The 26,055-nt window shown below is 41.0% G+C and overlaps 1 protein-coding gene across 1 annotated transcript; it reads left to right on the plus strand.

Moving 5' to 3' along the window:
• Positions 1-8,606: 8,606 nt before the first annotated feature.
• On the plus strand, positions 8,607-24,675 carry LOC307020634 (cAMP-responsive element modulator-like). Its single transcript, XM_079652142.1, has 8 exons — positions 8,607-8,726; positions 10,449-10,571; positions 10,923-11,054; positions 13,249-13,337; positions 13,452-13,591; positions 15,073-15,225; positions 21,421-21,580; positions 23,110-24,675. The coding sequence occupies exons 2-8, from the start codon at positions 10,470-10,472 to the stop codon at positions 23,252-23,254; spliced, it is 921 nt and encodes a 306-aa protein (XP_079508268.1). The 5' UTR covers positions 8,607-8,726; positions 10,449-10,469; the 3' UTR covers positions 23,255-24,675.
• The last annotated feature ends 1,380 nt before the right edge of the window (positions 24,676-26,055 follow it).

Below are 26,055 nucleotides of genomic sequence, written 5' to 3' on the forward strand. Positions count from 1 at the left end.
CATAATGCTCACACTGACTCAAGTCTGCAAAAACACTTTTTTACATATTTAACAATTGTACATATACTTCAAATAAAGTGCTTCATTGTGTAAATAATCGATTTACTAAAAAAATTGTCTAATAAAAACTTGTGCAAAGTACACTTTGTAATTAACTACAGAACAAACAACGTATTGGTAGCTTCACCTGAGAGGAAGTTTAGGAGCTGCCAGAAGAAGAAGAAGAAGAAGAAGAAGAAGAAGAAGAAGAAGAAGAAGAAGAAGAAGAAGAAGAAGAAGAAGAAGAAGAAGGAGAAGAAGGAGAAGAAGGAGAAGAAGGAGAAGGAGAAGAAGAAGAACACAAAGACATACTTTAGGTTTATAAAAGCCTGTTTTTAAAGAAGGAGATAGCATTAGCCATTAGGCGCGTTCACACCGCAGTACTTTTCCCACAAAGGTTCGTGAGAACGTAGTTCATGAGAACTCTCTAGGGGCCTTTCTCACTTCGGTTAAATGGATTCCTTGCGTCCGTCACTTGCTTCGTTTCCCTGTGACTAGTCCCTCCCACTAGGGAAGCATGGAGGGATGCAAGCCAAGGAAACCACGAGAAGCAGGGAAATTAGTTTTAAGAGCAATGGGACGTCCTTTCCTCCGGAGCGTCACGTGAAGCGACGTCCGTTTGTGATGACGCTGCACAGCTGATCGTCTGACAGCAGCCAGCTCTGTCCCCGTTATTTCCACACACATCCCCGCCTCTGTTAGTACACATTTACTGACACAAACATTTGTATCATCAATGCCATTCTTAAAATGTATAAACGAACAATAGTTTGATTAATATTGATTAGAGTGCACAAAATAAATAAAATAATTGAGAGAAGAAAAAGAGATATTATATATCAAAACCCAGTTAGATTAACATTCATTGGATTGCACACTTTGTTTGTTTGTGTGGATATATAGCACATTAACATTTTAAATAGCACTTAATGACTGACTGAATGGAAAAATAATAAATGAAAATGTAAAACGAAAAAAGCGATCATGAAAATGTTTCCAAAAAATGAATAAAATGATTTTTGACCACTTTGTTGTTCAGATATATCACATATTTGTAACTAAATGATACATTAATTGACACAAAAGATGGTATAAACTGAGGAGTGACTCCGTGAGGTTCATGTATTTTCTTCACTCCGCTGGGAAACTGCTCTCATGTCAAAAAGCATCACATCAGTGCATGCGCTGCATCGTCCAATCAGTGAGCGATACACAGTAAGGGGGCGGGGCGAGTGTCTGAGGATTTAATCGGAGGATGGTCTGGTGGTTCCTCGATTTTAGCTCCTCCATTATCGCTCCTCCGACAAAAATAAGGCCATTGGGACGCTACTCAAGATGGCGCAGACAAATCAACTTCCGGTGAGACCGAGACCGAGGAGCGAGGAAATGAAAAATAAGAGAAGTGAGAAAGGCCCTAGTTCTCATGAACTAAGTACAGATCGCGTTCACACCGGAATAAGTCCCTGAGGGAGGATTAGGCAAATGAAGCCGCTGTCGTCACTTCTTCTTCTTCTGCTTTGGGTTTACTGGCAGACCGCAAACAACTTCACGGCGTATACTGCCACCCGGATTCCCCGGCCGGAAGTACCCGGAGTTGGGGACTGGCTTCAGTAGAAGCTGCTGGGACTCCTAGCAGCTTCTACTGAAGCCTTCCGAGTAAATCGCCAGAACGCCGACACCTCCTCATCTCCACCGCTCCCATGTTTTATTTTGTGTTGCCATAAGTTAGTCTCTCTACGTTTCTGCGCTGGGCTAATGCTAATGCTAATCATGCTAATGCTGGGTTTAATAAAATGGCAGCTTCACAAAACTTTTTGGGAGTTTGACAGGGCGTGGTTTGAATTCCGCCCAGCCAATCAGACATAGGAACCTTTTTCTCCCACGAAAGTATGGGTTGCGTTCGGATAGTTTAAAAATCAGCTCCTAAATTCTAACCTTATCTCCTATTCCTTGACCTCTGAGTGAAACGTCACAGGGTTAAGGGATAGTGGATAGGATCATTCAAAAGGACTTGGAGAAGAGACTGCGGTACTTTAGAGAATCCGAATGCACTTTCAGTATCCGACGTGTTTATGATGCGCCAGCGGATGTCATTGTGTGCGTCTGCTGCTGTGGGGAAACTATGGAAACAACGGACTCCAACATGCATAATAAGAACGACGGACTCATCTAGAGACTCTGCACCGTGCTCTGATGCTGTTGTTTTATGCTTTATGAACAACAGAGAAACATATTCTTCATGACCAAAATTGAAATTGAAATAAAAAATGAAAGTGAAACTTATGCTCGTCACCCTCTCCCTCCGGTCCACATTAATACAAATGATCCCAATACGTATGATTTTATGAACTATGAAAATATCTTAAAATCAATACAAATGTATTTATTATAAACGTTAGTCTTTAACACCTATCACTTTGTACATCACCATTCAAACATCTTTTAAAAGTTGAACAAACCCCACATAGCTCAGTGAAATGTTGACTTTATTTGATAATTTCAGTAAAAAACTAACGTTCATATTTCTCTTTTTGATTATAATACTGATGAACGTTCAAAACAAAGCACTTTGGCAACTTACCACATACGTGTTAAAATGCTTAATAAGCACCGTAACTTTCATTATATAATTTCTCGGTCATAATCGTTTGTGTCCGTGAACGGCCGACTGTTGTGTGACGTCAAATGCTGCGGCTGCAAGGCATTGTGGGGCAGCATTTTCTCCTCTCCTTTCGGTTAGGGAGGTCCAGTGGTTCCTAAGCTAAAGGAGGTTATAAAGGAAGTTTGAAACCTCCTTTCCTATCATTCTAGAGAATTCGAACGGCACTTATCATGGCTGCCACTGAGGGACTTCCGGGTCATTTCACTCGGTTAGGAAGGTTCCTAAGCTAAATGGACTATTCGAACGCAACCCTGCTCTCTAGCAGGGACTGAAAAGGGGGTGAAAAGGTACTCATGAACTAATTTTAGTTCCGGCTCTTTTTGGTGTGAACGCGACATTTCGGAACTATATCGGAACTAAAGTGGGAAAAGCGGTGTGTACGCGGCGGCTTTTATGTATATTTTCTACTTTTTTAATGCTATTTTATTTCTATTTGAGATGTTTACATTTGGAATTGTTTATAGTCTTTTAATTTCTCTAATGTACAATGCCTTGTCTTTTTGTGCTGCTGCAACGGAAACATTTTCCAAATTGGGATCAATAAAGTACTTATTTTCTTATCTTATCTTATTAGACTTAGACCCCATTTACACGAGGACGATACGGGTTGTATCTGCATAGTTTCTCTTGCGTATAGCCCTTTCCTTTACACAAGGCTATAGAACATAGGATAGAATTTAAAATTCTTCTTCTCGCCTACAAAGCCCTTAATGGGCAGGCGCCATCTTACCTTAAAGAACTCATTATACCCTATTGTCCTACTAGGGCATTGCGTTCCAAGAATGCAGGGTTGTTGGTTGTTCCTAGAGTCTCTAAAAGTACAATGGGAGCCAGAGCCTTTTCTTATCAAGCTCCACTTTTGTGGAATCAGCTTCCAGTTTGTGTTCGGACGGCAGACACCCTATCTGTTTTTAAGAGTGCGCTTAAGACCTTCCTTTTTGATAAAGCTTATAGTTAGGGCTGATTAGATTCAGCCCCTAGTTTTGCTGATATAGGCTTAGTTTGTCGGGGGACATCTTACTTCTTCCTTCTCTCTGTCTATACCTGTGTACTCTCATGTTCCGATTAACCCAGCTTCCCCAAATTTCTTTCTTTTTGGTGTCTATATACGCCGGGATCCGGAGTCATGGATGATCCTGCGGTCCTGTGTCATGGATTGCGAGTCCTGGATCTTGAGTCGTGGCTGCGGTCCTGGATCATAAGTCCTGGATGGATATCCTCGTGGATTCATCTTCTTATTATACACACATGCATTTCAAAACATTTGGACTACCTATGTTGCAAATGTATTATCTTTTCAATTTACACACGGCATCTATTGCACGTCTGTCCGTCCTGGGAGAGGGATCCCTCCTCTGTTGCTCTCCCTGAGGTTTCTCCCATGTTCCCCTTTAAACTGTGGGTTTTCTCTGGAAGTGTTTCCTTGTACGATGTGAGGGTCTAAGGACAGAGGGTGTCGTATTGTCATACTGATATTCTGTACAAACTGTGAAGTCCACTGAGACAAATGTAACATTTGTGATATTGGGCTATATAAATAAACATTGATTGATTGATTGAAGGCCGTAACAAAACGATAGAAACGGACCCCGCAAACGATATCGGGTCCCAAGAGGCACTTTCACACCACAGTACTTTTCCCACAAAGGTTAATCAGAACTTAGTTCATGAGAGCTCTTTAGTTCTCATGAACTAAGTACAGATCGCGTTCACACCTTTATATATACAGTCTATGGTTCACACCGGAATAAGTTCCTGGGGAAGGATTAAGCAAATGAAGCCGCTGACGTCACTTCTTCTTTTTCTGCTTTGGGTTTACTGGCAGGCCGCAAACAACTTCACGGCGTATTCAAGGCCGGGGACTTCCCCGGAGTTGGGGACTGGCTTCAGTAGAAGCTGCTGGGACTCCCAGCAGCTTCTACTGAAGCCTTCCGAGTAAATCGCCAGAACGTCGACACCTCCTCATCTCCACCGCTCCCATGTTTTATTTTGTGTTGCCATCAGTTAGTCTCTCTCCGTTGGTGCGCGGGGCTAATGCTAATGCTAATAATGCTAATGCGAGGATAATCAAATGGCGGCTTCACAAAACCTTTCCCAGTTTTACGGGGCGTGGTTTGCAATCCGCCCAGCCAATCAGACATAGGAACCTTTTTCTCCCCAGGAAAGGCTCTCTAGCATGGACTAAAAAGCTAAAAAGGGGTGAAAAGGTTCGTGAAAAAAAGTTCTAGTTCCTTATCTTTTTGGTGTGAACACAGGAACTATCGGCATTATTCCTGGGAAAAGTACTCCGATGTGAAAGCGCCTAATACGGCAGGTTCAGTCGTGCTTGTGATTTGCAAAGTTATTCAGATGACTTAATTGACTAGAAGTGGATCATTAGAGACCTCAGTGGTGCTATCAGACAGTTACTAATGTCACTATAATTAGATTTTCAAACCCCCTCTGACATAACCTTCCTTCAAAGAGAAAACTATGTTTAAGTTTGTTATCCAACTCTTGATCAATCCAATCATAAATACTTTGAATATGCTATGTAACAATGTCTCTTCGGTAAAAGTCCTTTAAATCTATTTCTATTTAACACTGATTTATCCGACTGGTGTCACACAGAAACATGTTTTGGATGCAGATGTGCATTTCTGCATCGTTCTACATGATCTAAGATGCTTAAACGCACCACAGAAATGTGATGTTGATCTCTATTCTGTTATATTGTGTTGCACTGTTGGAGGAGCCTGTGACCTAAGATTTTCATTGACATATCTACACTACAGCTATGTACACATGACAATAAAAGCCTTGAATCTTCGAGCATGGAAGTCCTACTAAAAGAGCAACACAAGTCAGGACAATATATCTCCAAGATTCTCTGTGCAGAATGAATCTTTTATGACTTAATAGGCAATAAGAATAGAAAGAGATTGTAGCAGCTTAACCTCTGATAGATGTTACCCCTCATTTTGTCTGAAAGGAGAGTGAAATCAAACAAACAGGCCGGCTTTAAGCTGCAGAGTCAACATCACTATAAAGTAACGTTGGTGTCCTCGTCAGAATCACTCAGTCATCATAAAAATGTAGCAGAATAATGAAACTGAGGTCTTATTATAAATGGCCAAACGTTTACACACATATCAGCACAATGATAAGTCTCTTGAAATGTGTTTCCTTCAATTTATACCGGGTTTTTTCATTGGATGTACGTGATGTTGGCATGTCCCACACACTGCCCTGCTAACAGTGTGTGTAATAAGTGGTTAAATCATACTAAATACAAAAAAATATATATGGTTTTATTGTCCACAACAAGTTATTAGAGAAAACGAGTAATTTTGATCCTGTATATTTTATTTTCATAATCATATTGAACATTTTGCATGTGTCCCTGAAATTGCCGTCCACCCTGTCATTATGGTGTAACTGCCCCTATAAGAAACCCTCTGATGTTTTCAGTGACATTACTACAACCATCTTGTCTTTCTTCAATGGAGGCTGAAACAGTGGCTATAGTTGCAGAGTAAGTATTTACACTTATATTTCGTAATTGTAATCATATTATGTGCAGAATTAATCTGTTATGACTTAATAGGCACTAAGAATGGAACAAGGTTGTTGCAGCTTAACCTCTGATACATTTTACCCCTCGCTTTGTCTGAAAGGATTGTGAAATGATATAAATCAGGCCGGCTTTAATCTGCGGAGGGCATACGGCTCTCAAACCCCTCTCTGATGGTATTACCAGCACGCCATTGTTCAGCGTGCATCCCGGGCTAATTTTGTCCTAAAGAGCTGTCTGGCTCAGGTCACATGGTTCCCTGCTGTCAGGCCTCTGTGCCCCCCCCCCCGAGGGTCCCCCTTCTGCTGCTGGCCCTCCACCATCTGGAGCCTCAGTCCTCTGCAGGACAAGCCAAAGAGGAGGAGGAGGAGGAGGAGGAGGACCAGAGGGTAAGATGTGGGATGAGGAGGGACCCTGACTCCATTTTTTAGACGAACATGACAGAGTTTTGCTAAATGAATTGATTGTAAACTAAATCAGGTGGGAAATTGAAATATAATTAAAACTAGAAATGGTTGTTCCTCACGAGAATATGCAAAACGTATGAAATATGTTAACAATTCCAATACAATTATAGTTTTTTTACGATAACTGGCTTTACACCATAACAAGTATATGGTATTAGAACACATTCATGCTTCTTCTCTAACAAAATAATTTCCCAAATTAGGATCAATAAAGTATCTATCTATCTAACTATCTATATCCATCTATCTATCCATCTATATATCCATCTATCTATCTATCTATCTATCTATCTATCTATCTATCTATCTATCTATCTATCCATCCATCTATCTATCCATCTATCTAGTGGGGATTTCAGCTATATGGAATTGCAATATACAAAACACGTAATGCAACCTATGCATATTTGACATGAGCGCTTTACATGAACCCAGCACCTGAAGGCACCTCATTCACATATTGCTGAATCAGTCATTCATCCCACTGTTAGAGATTAGAGGAGGGACCAGGCCATGTGACAACAGCAGGTCGAGGGGAACAGTACGACCTCTCCTGGCATGCAGAGGGACAGATGGTGGCTCTGGGGTCACTGTCAGATCTAAATAAAGGAATTTAGCACACTACATCCACAGTGCTGTACCTTTAAATCAGAATGACATGATACATAGGAAACATGACATTGGGAATATAGACTTTGTATTGTAGGTCTTTCAATTACAGTTTTTTAATAATGTAGGCTTTTGGGAAATGGATAAGTACTAACAGCCAGGTTAAGGCTTATCTTAATGTGACATTTACCTGTTTGTTTAGAAAACGCTTGAAAATGCATCCTAAATGCTGGAATAAATACATAATTTTGCACATTTGCTATTTTTAAAGTGTTGTTGCATTTCATGCCAGCAGATGGCAACATTACTCTTGTCTGCAAACATGTGATTCACCGTAGAAAGAAAACACAAAAATACGTCAAAAATTGCTATGAAATCTGCCAGATATGTATTATTGCAGACTTATGCAATACTAAATAAATTATGTGTATTGTTTGAATTTACATTACTTTGTTCTTGTATTTGCTATCTTGTCCCACCTTTAGTTTAATAGATATGTTGGAAGACATTAAGGTTATTTAAGGTCGATTCCTATATTTTAATATTCAGATCTATCTGGAATTGAATGTGTTTAAAGGCATTTTAATAATATATTTGTTTGTGTTCATATTTGTTTATGTTTTTTGTTAAGCACCTTGAATTTCCTTGCGTGGAAATGTGCTATATAAATAAAAGTGGCTTGATTTGCCCTATGTGTTCTTCTACAGTTTACTAAAATATCCTTAACTTTTACTGATATTAATAAATTTGTGCAACTGCGAGATACAGTTTTTTGTTATGGTTGTTAGCGAAGAGCAATGCGAACGAACACGGAAGTAGGGTGGGAGTGAATAATCTTACTGCACCCCGCCACTCTTTCACCATAAAGGGATCATAGACTGTATAAAAAGGATTAAATACATTTAAATAAATTCAGAAATTGTGTTAAAATGTGCTACATAAATAAACGTCCCTTACCTTGCCTTACGTTCTCCCGTTACAGATGACTAAAATATCCTTCGTTTTACTGATAATCATCCATTTTGCAGTCAAACTTTATATACGTAGGCTACTCATAACTCTGTAAACAATCATGTTAGGTCCAAAACCGAGTACAAAATCTTCGTTGAATCAATTTATTTCAATACATTCTAACACACTGAAAAACGATGTGCTACTTTGCTGTAAAATCATTTCTGTTGACAATTAAAAATACAAGGAAGACAATTATTTCGCTTGTTGTTAACGAAGTGCATAACGAACGTGGAAGTAGGTTGGAGTGATTCATCTTGAGGCACCTCGCTACTCTTTGACCATAAAGTGAGCCGTTGGTCGACATTTTGGGCACAGCATCATCAGCGCTGACGTGAGCAGGGCTGTCATTACTGTAGTGACGAGTCAAACTACGTATTATTCGGTAAGTCACTGCAAAGCTGTCACAATTTCTCTCACCGCCTCTCGAGAAGATTCTATGTGCAAACACGTCTAAGAGGCCACACTTTGCATTAAAACTGTAATTTAACAACATGATTCAGCGAGTCAACACGGAGTTAAAAAAATGTTCTCAGGCTGTTTCCTTTCTGTTCAAGTTTACAGAGACGCGTCAAGTTAGAGAAAAAGAAGATGGAGACCGGAAGTTCTCTTTTCAAAATAAAAATATTTATCAACGATTTTTGTTCAAAATCCGTTTTAGATATAACTTTGGTTGTGTCTAAATAGTGTCAATAAAGTGACATACAGTGTCACATTATATGCTAAAACCGTAAAAAAAATGTAGTGGAAACTTTAAAAACGTTTAGCCTACTATTTACTCAACTACATTTATCTATTATTTTTTGACACAAAATAAAAGGGAAAACCTTTCAAATATACGATTATTTGTCATAGATTCAACCATCCAACATTATATTTAGGTAACTTTACCATGAGCTACCACAGATTTTGCTTTACTTTTTACTTTATAAGGCATACTTTATTAATCCCCTGACTTTCCTCTATTGGAGATAAATAAAGAATGCCTTCTTCTTGTTCTAATTTGTAATCTCTTTGATTACATATTTGCATTATCAGGACATTTCGCTCTCTTAGTTCCGGATAGTAGACAACCTTATTTTGAGAAAGCGTTAGAACAAACCTTTACTAAGCCCTGTGGTTGAAAATAAGGGCCCCACATGTGTTCATTTTGGAAATAGTTGGACTACGACTATCCTGGTTTTTGTGACGTTGGTGTTGACATTGGTCTTTCTGACCTATACCATTCAAACTAAGTCAGTATCTAAATATGTGTATTCAAACACATGTAAAACCATTTGATCCCTTCTCTCTCTCGTCACTCGAGTGTGTAACGTTATTTTAGTCTGCCAGTCCCACCGGGTGGCTGCCACACAAAATGAGCATGAGGAATGGATTTGTCACACACTGAATAAACAATCAGTGCCAACAGAGATCTTCATTCAGATGTATTTGACTCACAAGCAAACCCTGGAATCTATTGGACTGAATTCAAAGTGTCCTCATGGTGTTCAGCTATTCTGACAACACATTTCATGGAAAGATCTCCATTAACATATATTATTATTGTGTTTTTTAATAATGTTTCAGAATCAGACTCTGGGAAATGACCACATTTTTTTACTTTAAATTCCACTGAACTTTGGTTCTTGACATGTTGGAAACACAATTGAAACCTTACATGCAATATCAATGAAACCGACATGAAATAACTACTTTGAGGTGGCTCAGAAAACAAAGACCAGAAAACCATTTATTTGCAATATAAACACTTGTTTGCACTTGCACATTGCTTTAATCACTTTATGTAAATAATACATTGTTTCATAAATGTCCCCAAACGTATTTTTTATGTCCCTATACTTTAATATGCTATTTATATCACTCAGTCTACTTAACTTGCTGCTACACATTTTCTTTTGCCTTGGTTATGTACATATTTGTCTTTATTTGTTTTATTTGATACCAATGTCTGCTTTTTTATTTTGCTATTGCTTGCCTTTTTTTTTACCTGCTATGCCACTTTTGCTGTAACACTATATATGTCCCTGCTGTAGGACAAATAAAGAAATTCTGATTCTGGGTTGATCTCTGAAATGACAACATTAGGAATGTGTTTTTCTGTCAGTTTGTCGATAGGTGAGGGACTATGGACGCCTTAGTTTCTCCTCAGTTGGACGGCAGCTTGAAGGACTCCGATGGAGAGGAGAACCACAGTGACGGCAGTTCCTCTTCTGCAGATCCTGCTCAGGTAGACAAAGTACATTTCATTTCCAGAGAAGGGAGAAGGTCCTGCAGGGCGTCAGTGTCTTCTCACTTTATACATTTTCATCTATAGAGCACTTTTTAGGGTACTCAAAGACACTTTACATTTACTCTTAATACAAAAACCAGCATTAAAACAACACACTTGGATGTTCATTGAAAAGTGTAAAAAAAGAAGCTCAGCATATCATGTTTAGTTTATGATACAACATTCCAGTCTATAATGTTCGACTGAAGATGAAGTTCTCTACTTTAACACCACACAATGTTATTGCGGTAATATAGTTTTGACATCTTTGTTTTTTCAAAGCGTGATGGTCTGGGTTTGTGCCTCCAGGTGTCGGTGGAAGGAGGGTCTCCAGGAGTGACGGTGGTCCAGCTGAGTGATGGTCAGATGCTTCAGGTCCACGGGGTGATCCAGGCCCCTCAGACCTCCGTCATACAGGCCCCCCCGGTCCAGACCGTCCAGGTGAGAGCATCAGACGCATCGGCCATGATCTGGACCAGCTTCAAATGATTATATATTTTTTCATACTTTATTTTTAAGTCGTTGACACATTTCAACAAAAACATAACAAAGAACATATAGGTCACCAGAGGCAATACATTACATGAATATGTTCACAGCAATTAGTCCAGTACCATGGGGCACCATCCCCCAAAACGGGCTCACAACAAATGAGTGTTGATTCCAGTCCAGCATAACAAGCTAGTAGATACATGTACAAAACAATTGTAGGGTGGTCATGCAAGCAAATCACACACAGGAAACCAGGAAGAAGCCACAGATCCAGTGTACCAGAAAGGAAAAAACAAAAAAGGTTTCGAAGTAGATTTAATGTTCTTTTCTTCAGGCCTAGCCTCAAGTCAAGAATCAAGTAATCGAGGACATGTTCCCGCCATTTCTCAAGTCTCAAGTATTTTATTTGAAAGGATTTGAGAAAAATCAAGATGAGTCTCAAGTCATTCACGCCAAATCTACTTGAATCTACATGGAACTGAACCCATTATACAGTAAACATGTAATCTCCCTTCAAAGCCACCAGACTCCATTGACCAAAACTACACTTCAGCTCCCAGAACTAAAAACCTTTATTGAGTTTATTAACGTGGCTTTTGTCTTTTAAAGGACTAGTTAGGACTTTGTTTCTCGAAAGGAAGGGCATGCCAACCTCCATCCACAATGGGTTATACACGAACAATGGATAAGTACCTTATACGACCCCACTTTAAAACATCCAAACTACCTCTTTGAGTCTCAAGCCTGTCACATCATGTCTCAAGCTAAAGAACAAAGACATGGGAAGTCCTCATGTTAATGTCTTGAGTTTTATTTAAATAATGAGAACAGTTGTCTACAAGAATGGAAGTTGTGATGTCAAAGTGAGTGTGATAGTGAATGAGTATTTACGTACCAGTTATGCAGAGTATGCGTTAATAGGATTGTTGATGTGTATGAGGCTTAAGCTCCTCAGTGTAACCTTCAGGAGATGTCAGGAGAAACTGGGTAACACTGAACAAAAGTCCATATGGGATTGTTCTACGGAACAATGTGGAGGTGCTTCAGTATTTCCAGCACTTGAAAAAAATAGTTTTTGGATGCGAAATAAAAAATGTTCCCTGTTGCGGGTAGCAGACGCACTAAAACAATACTGCTCCACTTCTGCTTGTTTCACCTTTTTTTGAGAAAAGACAGGCGAAAAACAGTCCAATCAGGAAGAGTAGTGCAAGTGCGATTTCTGTTCTGAAGTAGCGTAGAAATTGTGACAGCAAACCGAGTAGAAATGGGGTGAACACCTTACATTTGGTTCCTACACTGCCCCAAAATCTGTGTGTGCATCTTGATTTGCAGAGCACAGGATACTCTGTCGTTTCATGAAAAGAGTATCTGTACATGTAAATGGGTCACGACGCAGATCAAAGCTGTGAACTAAGTGAAAATGCAGACGTCAACATCAAAGTGGTTTTGTTGACTGATTTCCAATTACTCTGTCGCTCATATCAGTGAGTGTCATCAATAACAAGTTCCATTTAACTGTGGTATTGGCTGATATTTCACAGTAATATTTAAATTGTCATAGAAATGAATATCCTGTGTCACTGACTCTGTAGTGTTAAACCAGTTTATTATTTGCTTTCAACATTTGGAGGCGGATTCCCAGGCAAAAAATAGTTGGAAATCTGACACAATTAATCTCATTTTGCTTCTTTTATCAACTTCTGCTTTGTGATGGTAAGCCTGACAACCATATACTTAACTTCCACTCCCATAATGATCAATAAAAGCATGTATTTAACCTGGCATCCATCAGACTCCTCCTTTGTTTGGCACAGGCATTGTCGTTTAACAGGGCCAAAGCAGCCTTTGTGTTGATAACGCACAACAACTACGCACCAGTGTGAGTCATAAAAGCTTACTGATTCATGACAAGGAATCATTTCCAAATGCATGTTTGTTATTGTTCCAACAATGCCCTTTGGGTCACTTTGACATGAGCCCTAAAGACTCTGTTGAGAATTGTTTCTTTGACGTCATTACATCCCAGTTGAACGTCTGTGTGGGAAAGCAACACCTCAGTGATAGCATAAATCACCAGAGAGGTTGCCAAAATTCCTAAACTCTATTGGACGATTTTTAAATTCTGCTTGTTTTTATGTTTCAGATTGCCAGTGTAGCAGAGCTGGAGCCCGACCAATCAGAAGCAGACACTCAGAAGAGGCGGGTGCTTCTCTCCAGGCGTCCGTCTTATCGGTGAGAGACGTCAACATAGTGATGAAAAAAGCACAACGTGTGTGAAGAGTTACGTCTTGATAATGTTGAACTGTCTCTGTGGACTCACTTTATTTGACCTCTCTTCTCCTGCAGGAAAATACTGAATGAGCTTTCATCGGATTCACCGGCGGTTGCTAAAATCGAAGAGGAGAAGATGGAGGAGGAGGTGGTGGTCTCTGCTGCCGAAGCAACAGTTCCCACCTCCATCTACCAGACCAGCTCAGGACAGTATAGTCAGTACCAGTCAATCAAACTTCATTCATATAGCACTTTACAGAAAAGACGCTTCACAACCAAGAACTACATTAAATCAAACTACTCCTCCCTTCCCAGATAATAAACCAAGTATCATATAACCTACAGATCAATAAAAACACATAATGAGGCCGTATTATTATTGTTAGGGGTCTTCCTTTCCTGTAATTTGTTAAATAGGTTTTTGTGCATGTAAATGGTCTGGAAAGGCTAAAATCCCGGTGTTTCAAACCCCCCCCCACACCTTGAAACGCCTCTATTGGACTCCTTTGTTTACTACCAGAACATACTGAAATAATTATATAACACTCTATTGGCTAGCTCTCCAAGCGGTTGACCAATCAAAACAGAGCCGGCCAGCTAACCAATCAGAGCAGACTGGGCTCTGGTTTCAGACAGAGGGTGAAAAGAGGTGCTGCAGCACAGGCAGTATGAGAAAAATAAAGAGCTTTTTCAACATTAAAGCATGGAGACATGTCACAGTAGAAATATTACTGGGTCCCATTGACCCAGCATCAGGTCAGTGTGACCATGTAAATATTTAGTTTCCTGTAAAAAGTAGCAAGGTAGACGAGGCCTTCGGCTAAATCACAGGTTTTTAATCAGTTCCCTAAATGGCTCCGAATACAAAAGTAATCAGCCTTGGTGCTGTTGCCATGGAGAACATGCATAACAACCACAAGCACAAATCCATGCTCCAGCATATTCCAAAAGCCCTGTTGTGTTAATCAGGATAGAAAAATAATCCATTTTATTTGCTGCACTTGCCCTGGAAAGGAACATATTTTTAAGCCTGGAGACGAAATATGTCCTGCTTCAATTCTCCTTCAGATTTCTGATTTATTTCTCTCATAAAGTATATTACTGCTGGCTTAAATATATATATGAAATATATATAAACATACTCGTGTTTAAAAATACTCTGGTAAAAGTAGAAGTACTGACTAAACTTCTTTACTCAAGTAAAAGTAAAGAGGCTTTGAAATGTACTTCAGTAAAAAGTACCCATAACTAGCAGCTGTTTTAAAGAGTACCTGACCTCCCTTTATATTAATAGAACAATAATGTCATTGTTAGCTAATGAATGTTTCCATGCTGAACAACGGCAACATGACAACGTTTACATTGGTCCCTCTTCTTTAGAGAAGACCAGGAAATGATGGATACACGGATCGTGTTCAAATCAATAGGCAGACAATGACTCTAAATAATAATGATCACGCCACCAAACACACATTCAGACTAAAGGAACCAGCCTGTTTGGAAAATGAGAGAAGTAGAAAGTACAGGTATTTGGGTTCAAAATGTAAGAAGTAAAAGTAAAAAGTCGTCAGAAAAATAAGTAGTGAAGTACTGATACCAGAAAGATGTACTTAAGGACAGTAACCAAGTATTTGTACTCCACTACTTCCCAAGTCTGACTCCAGTTTAGTAATCACTGACCTCTGACCCCACACAGTTGCGATCTCTCAGGGGAGAGCCATCCAGTTGAACCCCGGAGTGGAGGCCCTTCAGGGGGGGGGGGCCCAGACCCTGACGGTGGCTAACTCCTATCCAGCTGGAGACGCCCAACAGCAGATCTTCATCCAGGGAGGACAGATGCTCCTCCAAGGTAGGACTCAGATGATTTAAAATGTCATAGGTCATGAGCAGGACCTGTGAACTCACGCTTGTTATTTCTTGTCATTATAAAAGTTATTTATTTCTGTTTGTTTTGTACAAAAAAATTATTTGTTTAAAACAATGAATCCAATATCACGGATGCTGATGACGATGACCTCATCTTTTATTTTTAAGAAAAATTCACGCTAGAGGGGGTAGGACCGGTTTATTCCCATTTCGCCCCTTTCCCATTTCGCCCCTTTCCCATTCTGCCCCTTTCCCATTTCGCCCCTTTCCCATTTCTCCCCTTTCCCATTTCGCCCCTTTCCCATTTCTCCCCCTTGTCATTCCGCCCCTTTCCCATTTCTCCCCTTTCCCATTTCGCCCCTTTCCCATTTCGCCCCTTCCCATTCTGCCCCTTCCCATTCCGCCCCTTTCCCATTTCGCCCCTTTCCCATTCTGCCCCTTTCCCATTTCGCCCCTTTCCCATTTCGCCCCTTTCCCATTTCGCCCCTTTCCCATTTCTCCCCCTTCTCATTCCGCCCCTTTCCCATTTCTCCCCTTTCCCATTTCGCCCCTTTCCCATTTTGCCCCTTCCCATTCTGCCCCTTCCCATTCCGCCCCTTTCCCATTTCGCCCCTTTCCCATTTCGCCCCTTCCCATTCTGCCCCTTTCCCATTTCGCCCCTTTCCCATTTCGCCCCTTCCCATTCTGCCCCTTTCCCATTTCACCCCTTTCCCATTTCGCCCCTTCCCATTTCGCCCCTTCCCATTTCGCCCCTTCCCATTCTGCCCCTTTCCCATTTCACCCCTTTCCCATTTCGCCCCTTTCCCATTTCGCCCCTTCCCATTTCACCCCTTTCCCATTTCGCCCCTTCCCATTTCGCCCCTTCCCATTTCGCCCCTTTCCCATTTCACCCCTTCCCATTTCGCCCCTTCCCATTTCGCCCCTTTCCCATTTTTCCCCTTTCCCATTTCACCCCTTTCCCATTTCGCCCCTTCCCATTTCGCCCCAACAACAGCCTCTGATTCGTCAACAGACTTCATGGAAGCTTCATGGGATGCATCATTAGATTTATAAACTCCCTAACCATAACCCTAACCCTAAGACCCACGACCAAGCAAAACAAGTATCATTTCTTATGTTGCCTAATGTAAAAAAGGGGTGAAATGGGAAAGGGGCGAAGTGGCAAGGGGGCGAATTGGGAAGGGGCGAGATGGGAATAATTTATGGGCGAATTGGGAAGGGGCGAGATGGGAATAATTTATGGGCGAATTGGGAAGGGGCGATATGGGAATAATTTATGGGCGAATTGGGAAGGGGCGAGATGGGAATAATTTATGGGCGAATTGGGAAGGTGCGAAATGGGAATAATTTATGGGCGAATTGGGAAGGGGCGAGATGGGAATAATTTATGGGCGAATTGGGAAGGGGCGAAATGGGAAGACAGACGCCGGTAGCACCAGAAACGTTGTTAAGCTTCTTGCCCCATTTGAACATGACAGAAACTATCTCAGCATTTCCTTTTTTTTATACCTTGAACGTTTTTTATTTTGCTTCTCTTTGTTATAGTTATTTGTTCTAACATGTTCAATAAATACGAATAATTACAATATGCACCTCAATAATTGCATTGTGGAACATGGAAGGAACCTGATTACTTCCATGAGGAATAACATGTATCCCTGCGCTGACATGGGAAAGACCGAGGCCGAAATGAAAATCTGTGTGAATCCAATTTAACATGATAATCCTCACCAAGAGAAAAATGAGGGATTGTGTCAAAGATGATGTACTGGCTACACTCACGACCATGGGGGCCAGTACATTAACAGCAAGGCAGAAAACACTCTTTGTTCACTCTTTAACAATGTCCGTATGAGTAGGAATATTATTATGACAAAGTAAACTGGTTTGACTTTATCCTAGCACCAACTATTTTCTAACAACAGGTGTTCTTAAGGTGTCTTCATTTGATAAGAAACTATTAAATGAAACAATTGTTATCAGTTTTATAACAATGGTTATTCAATCAAAAAAAGGCTTTGTTTGGTTTCTGTCCCTTTTTGTGGGTTGGTATGGTTTCTCTAACATTTAACCCCTGTTGTTGAGACTTTCTAGCTATAGTGACATATCCTTGAACATGTATCTGGATAAGGATAAAACATTAACATAAACACAAAGGCCTTGTCATCGTGGATATCATTTCAGCTCACTGAATACTGAAAAAACTGAGCGTCAGAAAAGAAATACTGGAATTCAAGTAGATTGGAAATGACTTAAACACAGATACGTGTGCAGTATCAATAATACACGTCAGAAGTGGGCTGACACGTCTCTATTTCAGTATATTACATTTGACCCTAGCACTTATTCTACAACACTCAAAGAACACATGCTTTGGTTTCTCCTTTAGTGTAGTATTTGAAATCCAAAAACCAGCATTAACAGGATTTGTGAATTAGTGGTTTTGCTCTGGACCGGCCAGCTTTCTAGAAATCTGTCTGGGTACCAAAGAAAGAAAAAAAAGTTTAGACCAGTGTGACTTTGTTTGGCTCCACTGTGATTTGCCACAAATCCTGTAAGAGTTCATCTGAGGTCTGGGGCTGGGGTAATATCAATAAAACTATTAAATATAAAGCGCATCACTTCCTGTGTGGCAGAGAATTTCCCATCAAAACCCATCAGTCAACGGTGGTTTAAACCGAAAATATATATATTTTTCTGTTTTTACGTACGTTTTGGCATCTAATACAAACATTTTCATTTTGCCTACTGTGTTTCCATTTTTACTACAACTGTATCAACACAGTTTATACATAGAAAGAAGAAAAAATATATAATTAAGATATAAGAAAATGCAAAAAATCAACAACAAAAACTAAGAAATATTGATAAAAAAAAAATATATATATAAAAAAAATAAAAATAATAATAATAATACTTTTTTTTTTTAAAGGGGGAGGGGATGGGGGAGAGTTGTGATACTGGGATGATTCAGAAGGTGTGGGGACATTTGGATCACTTCTTTTTATATAATATACAGTAATAGCAGAGCCTGAACGTTTAACAATAGAAACATTAATTAAAATCAGTTTAAAGTCTTCATATATATGTTAGTTGTTCCATCTGATAGATTTCCCACACCTTCTCAGCCCATTCATTCAAAACCTATCTCTTCACACAGGCTTTATTAAATAACTGTTTTGCTGAAACCTGGTTTTTGTGGACATGTGACTTGTGACGTCTTTAAAGTAATTATCTTTAATGTCTCTGTCGTCCCTCCTTAAGACTCAACAACAAAAACTCCAATCACGGTGCTCAACAGTTTGCACGGCAGCCGCTTGGGACACAATATCCTCTTGTTTGTCGAGCGTCTCTCTAGTTGCGTCACTCAGTGCTAAAAATACTCCACTACCAACCCCCTCCCTCCCTCCCTCCTTTCCTCCCTCCTCCCTCTCTGCCCAGCGCACATTGTGTTTCACCCGTCTGATCCACGTAGGGGAGGGGGGGGGAGGAACTCTAATCCTGAGTGTTGTACTGACTTCAGCAGGCAGCGATGATGTCACCGTGATGTCAATGCCTGTAATTGTAATCGCGCAACGTTGACGAGCGACCACGGTGGTGCAGGCAGAGCTGAGAGGGGAAAGGCAGGAGAGGAGACCAAGAGGTTGTTGTTGTTAAGGGTAGAATAAAATAGTTTCTGTGCTGAGGTGTTCTGCTGCCGCTGGGCTGGATTATTGGAAACAAGAGATGGCTGTCACTGGGGATGAGACTGAGTCAGGTAGAGTTACTCTCATTCAGGTTTCTTGAAGTCACTTTTCTTGTAGATTGTTATGCCGGTTTCACAGCTATGTTTCTCTAGGGTTACAACCAACCTGCAAACAAGCGGTGAAAAGAACATGTTGTTATGGTATTTTGATCGTTGTTCCCCAGTGTAAGAGCACAACCTTTCCACAAACATTTGAAATGATTATCAAACTTTTACTTAGTGCATTGTGAAAGGTTGCACACCGCAGATTCTGTCCTTCCTATTTCACCACAGGACAAACACTAGGACAGTTTAGGGTTCTGTTTCCCTTGAAATGAAACTAGAAGCAGGTCAAAAGAAAAAGCGTTTGGTGAGTTTGCTCAACTATGTTCCTGTCAGTGTGTTTCCCGCTGTTACACACACACACACACACACACACACACACACACACACACACACACACACACACACACACACACACACACACACACACACACACACACACACGTACATAGAGTCTGGTCTGTGAGACGGCTGTCAGGCAGAAAGGCTAGAGAGAGAGGGGGGGAGAGAGAGAGAGAGGGGGGGGGGGAGGGGGGTGGGGGCTAAGATAGTTGTTGGTTTGACGTCACTCCAGTTTCCTGGAACCGAGGCCAGGCAGGGAAGAGAGAATGCAAAACGGGCGAGTGAGACGCACACACTGACGTCAGCGCAAGTCACTCTGTTATCACAGAGAGAGAGAGAGAGAGAGAGAGAGAGAGAGAGAGAGAAGAGAGAGAGAGAGAGAGAGAGAGAGAGAGAGAGAGAGAGAGAGAGAGAGAGAGAGAGAGAGAGAGAGAGAGAGAGAGAGAGAGAGAGAGAGAGAGAGAGAGAGAGAGAGAGAGAGAGAGAGAGAGAGAGGTGTGTGTGTGTTTACACCTGCTGTGACTGTGTGTGTGTGTGTGTGTGTGTGTGTGTGTGTGTGTGTGTGTGTGTGTGTGTGTGTGTGTGTGTGTGTGTGTGTGTGTGTGTGTGTGGAGAAGAGAGAGGGGGAGAAACTTCTCGGGAACAAAGTGAAGCGGAGAACTCGTCGAGGCACAGCAGGCAGAGCTGTTCACAGTTGAGTCATTTTTTTTTGATGACTCAACTCAAAACAGCACGTCAAGTAACCACATCCAGAAAGCAACTTTTTCTAAGAATCAGTAGCACTGTTTCTGACTTTAAACTACAGGTTAACAGCAGCACACACCAACTGACATGAATCCTTGATCATAAATGAGGTGATTCAAGAGCAGGATGTATTCCTTAGTGCACACAGGTACTGCTAAAACCAACAGTGCTGTGTAGAGATGTGGAACTGAATAATAGTGTATCTTAAAAGAGGAATTTTATTTTTTTGGAGCCAGCATCTTGTGGACATTAGAGGAACTGCAGTCTAAGGTCACGATTCAGTCAAAGGTTTCACTTCTTCATTGTCTTATTATTTCTTCATTATTATTTCTTCACGCTTTTGATTGCAGCCTTGTAACAGTCTGTGTAACGTACAAAATAATCAGCATTTTCTGTCAGTTCATTTGGCAATATTGTGTTGTGCACCTGTATGCTAATAACCTCTGACAAAGACGCAAATGAAGACCATTTTTTCAACAAAAAAGGGTCACGTCACGAGAGCAAATACCTGGCGAAATGGGAAGGGGCGAAATGGGAAGGGGCAAAATGGGAAGGGGGCGAAATGGGAAGGGGCAAAATGGGAAGGGGCGAAATGGGAAGGGGCAAAATGGGAAGGGGGTGAAATGGGAAAGGGGTGAAATGGGAAGGGGCAGAATGGGAAAGGGGTGAATTGGGAACGGGGCGAAATGGGAAAGGGGCGAAATGGGAAGGGGCAAAATGAGAAGGGGGTGAAATGGAAAAGGGGCAAAATGGGAAGGGGCAGAATGGGAAAGGGGTGAATTGGGAAAGGGGCGAAATGGAAAAGGGGTGAATTGGGAAAGGGGCGAAATGGGAAAGGGGCGAAATGGGAAAGGGGCGAAATGGAAGGGGGCGAAATGGGAACGGGCAGAATGGGAAAGGGGTGAAATGGGAAAGGGGCAGAATGGGAAACGGGAAGGGGCAGAATGGAAAGGGGCGAAATGGGAACGGGCAGAATGGGAAAGGGGTGAAATGGGAAGGGCAGAATGGGGAAGGGGAGAACACTTTGTTGTCACAGGAAATGAATCTGTTCAGGCAGGAAGGAGAGAGCGGGTAAGCTCTTGGCTGAAGTTGCTTTCTAACAACCTCTGGTGAAAATAAATCATGTTAACTTTATTTCAAAGTTGAAAATGCATTCTGTGTTTAAAGAGATATTGAATAAAATTGGAGACATTTGAGAAAAATAAAAGTTTATGAATCCTGTTTTTTATTATTCAAGAGAAGTAAGGGCAACAGAAAGTTACTGGACTGTAGATTGTTAATGTGTTCATGCATCTTTCCCTACAGCTGCCACAGGAGACATCCCCGCCTATCAGCTGCGTTCACCAAACTCGGGTCTGGCTCACAGCATCATGATGGCTGCGTCACCCGACAACATGCAGAGCCCCCCCCCACCGCACACTGAAGCCATCACCCTCAAGAGGGAGGTCCGCCTGATGAAAAACAGGTAGGAGCTGCTGCTGATGAAGAGGAATGAGATTCATTAAACAATTATTACAAAATGCAGACACTGAGACTTCATCACAAGCAAGTTTTTTGTTTTTGTGGAATGATCCGGAAGGTTCAAAATCAGAATACCTTTATTAGTCCCACAGAGGGGGACGTTACATTGTTGAAGCAGAAAAGAGCCAAAGACAGCTTAATGTTAACTAAGAAGCATGCATAAAAAAGTATTAAAGATACAAACATTATAATAAAAAAGTTCCCTTAACGAAAAGTCAATGGGATTGTTCCGTTGGATTGTGGAAAATTGCAGAAAATAAGATCCACAGGTATACGATCATCTGCAAATATTAACACCACTAAAGGAACTGCAGCACGGTCACATGACTTCACGCCACCTCCGATAAGCTAAAGGTGGCTAACGTTCGGCGTTTCATTTAGATACTTGTTAGCATCCGTAATTTTTAAGACACATAGAAGCCAATTTTAACCAGACACATCTTTAAGAAATAAACAAAGTAGGAAAATCTCTAAATCAATCAATCAATCAATCAATCAATCAATCAATCAATCAATCTTTATTCATATAGCCCAATGTCACACATGTTACATTTGTCTCAGTGGACTTCACAGTTTGTACAGAATATCAGTATGACAATACGACACCCTCTGTCCTTAGACCCTCTGTCCTTAGACCCTCTGTCCTTAGGCCCTCTGTCCTTAGACCCTCACATCGTACAAGGAAACACTTCCAGAGAGAAACCCACAGTTTAAAGGGGAACACGGGAGAAACCTCAGGGAGAGCCACAGAGGAAGGATCCCTCTCCCAGGACAGACAATAGATGCCGTGTGTAAATCGAAGAGATAATAAATGTTGCAGCGTAGGTAGACCAAATGTTTGGAAATGCATGTGTCTGTAATAAGAAGATGAATCCACGAGGATGTCAACAATCCCGTGGGAGCCATCAGGGAAGTAGTATGATGAGAGTCAGGCAGGACCACAGTGGTAAAAGCTTTTGTTAACCATAGATCTCATTTCAGAGTCGAATCAAAAACACATTCACAAAACCGTTGAGTTCAAGATGAAGTAACCGTTAGTTGTAAAAAAAAAAAAAAAGACTCATTCCTGCACCTCTCTATGGCTTTAAGAGTCTTACTTCCTATCCTGCAGCCACTCTGTAAGAGGTTATTTCTCCAATTAGGGAATCTTATTTTGGGATGAAAGTGGTTTCGCTGGTCACTAGTGAAAGTGTCTCGACAGTGGTTTGCCCAAACAACAAGACAGAAATACTGCAAAAGGTCAAAGCTACAGGGAACTGCTTTTATGGATGTGCAAATGTTTTATTGATCGTTCAGGATTGATATAGGGAAATACTGACGCACACAAACACATGGTTGTCAGGGAGAATACGGACACAACAGCAGGAGCAGCTGAACAATAAAAGTCCCTTCTGCATTCTGCACCGCTTGCATTGTTTCTGGGGACTAAATTGCATTTTCATCAAACGTTTCTCCCCCCTCTTTCCTCTCCAGGGAGGCCGCCAGAGAGTGCCGCAGGAAAAAAAAAGAGTATGTCAAATGTCTGGAAAACCGCGTGGCTGTGTTGGAAAACCAAAACAAGACCCTGATTGAAGAGCTGAAAGCACTGAAGGACATTTACTGCCACAAAGCAGAGTAGCGGTTTGTGGTCATGAGCTGAAGACAGTGGCGTTTACAAGCTGCGACAGCAAATAGAAACAAAAGACTGGAACTACTTTGTCCGTCTCTGCTCACTCAGGCCTGGTTCAAGTGTTTCGGGGGGGATTTAAACAGCTGGAGCTGGCCGGTTTTCGCTCTTGTTCGTATCTTGTGCTCTTTGCATGTGAAGACTCAAGTGTCGTTGATGTTGCTTTTGTGCACCGGCCAATGAGAGCCAGCTGACGAAAGAGGAACAGGAAGAGGAAATACACGCGCTTCCTCAGAATGTACCGTTTAGAGGACAGAGATTAACGGAAAAACATTGGCGAGTCAGCCAAGGTCGCTCAACCAGCAGTTTCTCTGAGGAGACGAGGTGCCACTATCAGCTGCAACTCATCCCTGTTTTCCTGATCAAATCTGCAGCATTTACGCTTCTGTTCGTGGCAGTTCCATGCATTCCTTCACGCTAAAGAGCAAGAAATGTCATTTAAGTAACATTTTCAGTTTTCAGAGACGTTTTTGATTTGGTTTCAAAGAAAAAAAGAACATTTTTATCAGACGAGACAGAATATAATATATTTTAAACAAATAGAAAGGGGCATTATCTGAATCAGAAGTTATTTTAAAGTGGATTGTTTAAAAATGACAAGAGCACAACTGCCCTTGAGTCAAAGCACAGAAAGTACCAAAGCGTCCGTGTGGATATTACCAGAATGTATATTACGTTTATTTTAAGAATTTCACTCCACAAGTTTATTGTATATTCTGCAAAGCATCAGCTCGTTTTACCGTCATGCAAGCTTCAGTCTTATTTTTCAAATTATGGATATCCATTGTGTTTTAAAACTGTGTTTGATTATGGCTGGATATTGAAATGCTCTGTTTAAAGGGTGATGCCAATTTCTCTCTTTTTTTTTATGTAAAGACATTTGATTTGAATGATAATATCTCCTCTTGTGTTCCTGTTTCTGGTGATTTTGAAAAGTGCTTGCTTTCTCTGTTTCTGTAGTTGTTGAGTTTGTTCCAATAAATATATTTTATTGAAGAAAAAACACCTCCTAATGTAACAGACGATCTCTTACGACTGCCAAAGCTCTTTTAGTGAAAGACAAGTCTTTAACTACAGTTTGTCTCGGTGACAGCACAGTGATTCATCCTGTGGTCGCCTTGTTGTGTAACAACCAAATGACCGGTACGTTTTGTATTCACAGATAAATAGCCATTTTGCGAAGGTCTACGAAAACACAGGTGATAATACAATTCAGGTCTTTTCTTTGATATAACTCAGTCAAGCTGATCTGGTTGAGGATTCTTGCTGTTTCAACCCTTTTACCAGTTGTTCTCTTCTCAGTTTACTTCCTTGTTTGAATTGTAAAACCAAAACTTATTTTTTTGTTTGTCAAATAAAATATTCAAATGTGACATCACTGTGACTTATTGCTCACCCCACACTCAACACACTTCTTACTGCTTTTTATTCATTCTACCGTGTTGTGTAGGCTGTACTGTTTTTATTTTTGTTCCATGCTAAATGCTTGTAGCACTTCGGGATCTGAACTCAGATATGAAGTGCGTTATAAATTAAAGAAATTATTATTATTATTATTATTATTAGTCGTCTTAAAATTAAAGGTAGGGTCAGGGCCGTCCCTCCCTACAGGCCGATCATGCAGACTGCGTGGCGCCTCACCTTGCGGAGGGGGCCTTACCTTGCTTAGGGTGCCTCAACTGAGCAGAAAATGCGGCGCACCTTTGCGCTTATGCGGCGCAATTAGTGTGGCGCGGCATGGTTTCACCGAGCTCCACTAGCCCCCCCCCCCCCCCCCCCCCGTCGACGACGACGTGGCTCGCGAAACAGAGGGCCTCACCATATAACTTTGCGTGGGGCCTCATGTTGGCCAGGGACGGCCCTGGGTAGGGTAGGTAATTCACTTCAGATACACTTGTTATATTCCATGGAATGCTCTTAACGTCCCAATAGCAATGAATAAATGAAATGCTTTGACAATAAATACATTACAAAATGTATCAGTGGAAGCCGTAGCGCTGTAAAAAGCACGACCAATCATCTGAGCCGGCCCGGCTAAAGTAACTGGATGGCCTACCTGCCTGTCAGCCTTCCATCTGTGCACAAACTTATCTCGTGCCCTCATTGGTCATGTGCGCGTTCGTGTGTGTTGGAGGAGGGGCTCTGTCAGGAAGTCTGAAGGAAGGGGCAGATTTTTATCGGCTGCGTAGTTTCAAATTCTAGTGCACTCGAGCTGGTTTCTCCATTCTTACCTACCCCACCTTTTAAAGGGATTAAAGGCAAAATTAGCTACAAAATGTTTTGTTGAAAGATAGTTTCAGGATTTGTTGTAGGCTACTTTTAAAATGAAAAAGTTATGAAAAGTTAGAATGTGTTTCCTATATTGCATCCTCACTTAAAGATTAAAGATGAAATGTCATCTTTTGTACCTTTTTAAATGAGAATTCAATGCAGAATATAGTGGAAACGTTTTTGACTACACTCAATTAAAGTAGCTTTTTAGGGTTTTCCCCTTTCCTGTAGTGTGTTATAGGTTTCCGTGCATGTGATTTTGAAAGGATAGACTATTCAATAAAGTTGACTTTGACTTCTCTCATGTTGAAGCCCCCTATTCAAGATTAAAGACTTACACCTTTAATACCCAAAATGGAAAGGAAAATAGACGTCAACTTTATTGGAAAACAGTCTGCAACACAGCATTTAGCATGGAGTCATTTGACCTCTATTAACCCCCATTTCCATTTATCTTTTAAAGCTCAATACCCTCATAGAAA

Source organism: Notothenia rossii (genome assembly GCF_949606895.1).
Source record: "Notothenia rossii genome assembly, chromosome: 9".
NCBI classification, from domain to species: Eukaryota; Metazoa; Chordata; class Actinopteri; order Perciformes; family Nototheniidae; genus Notothenia; species Notothenia rossii.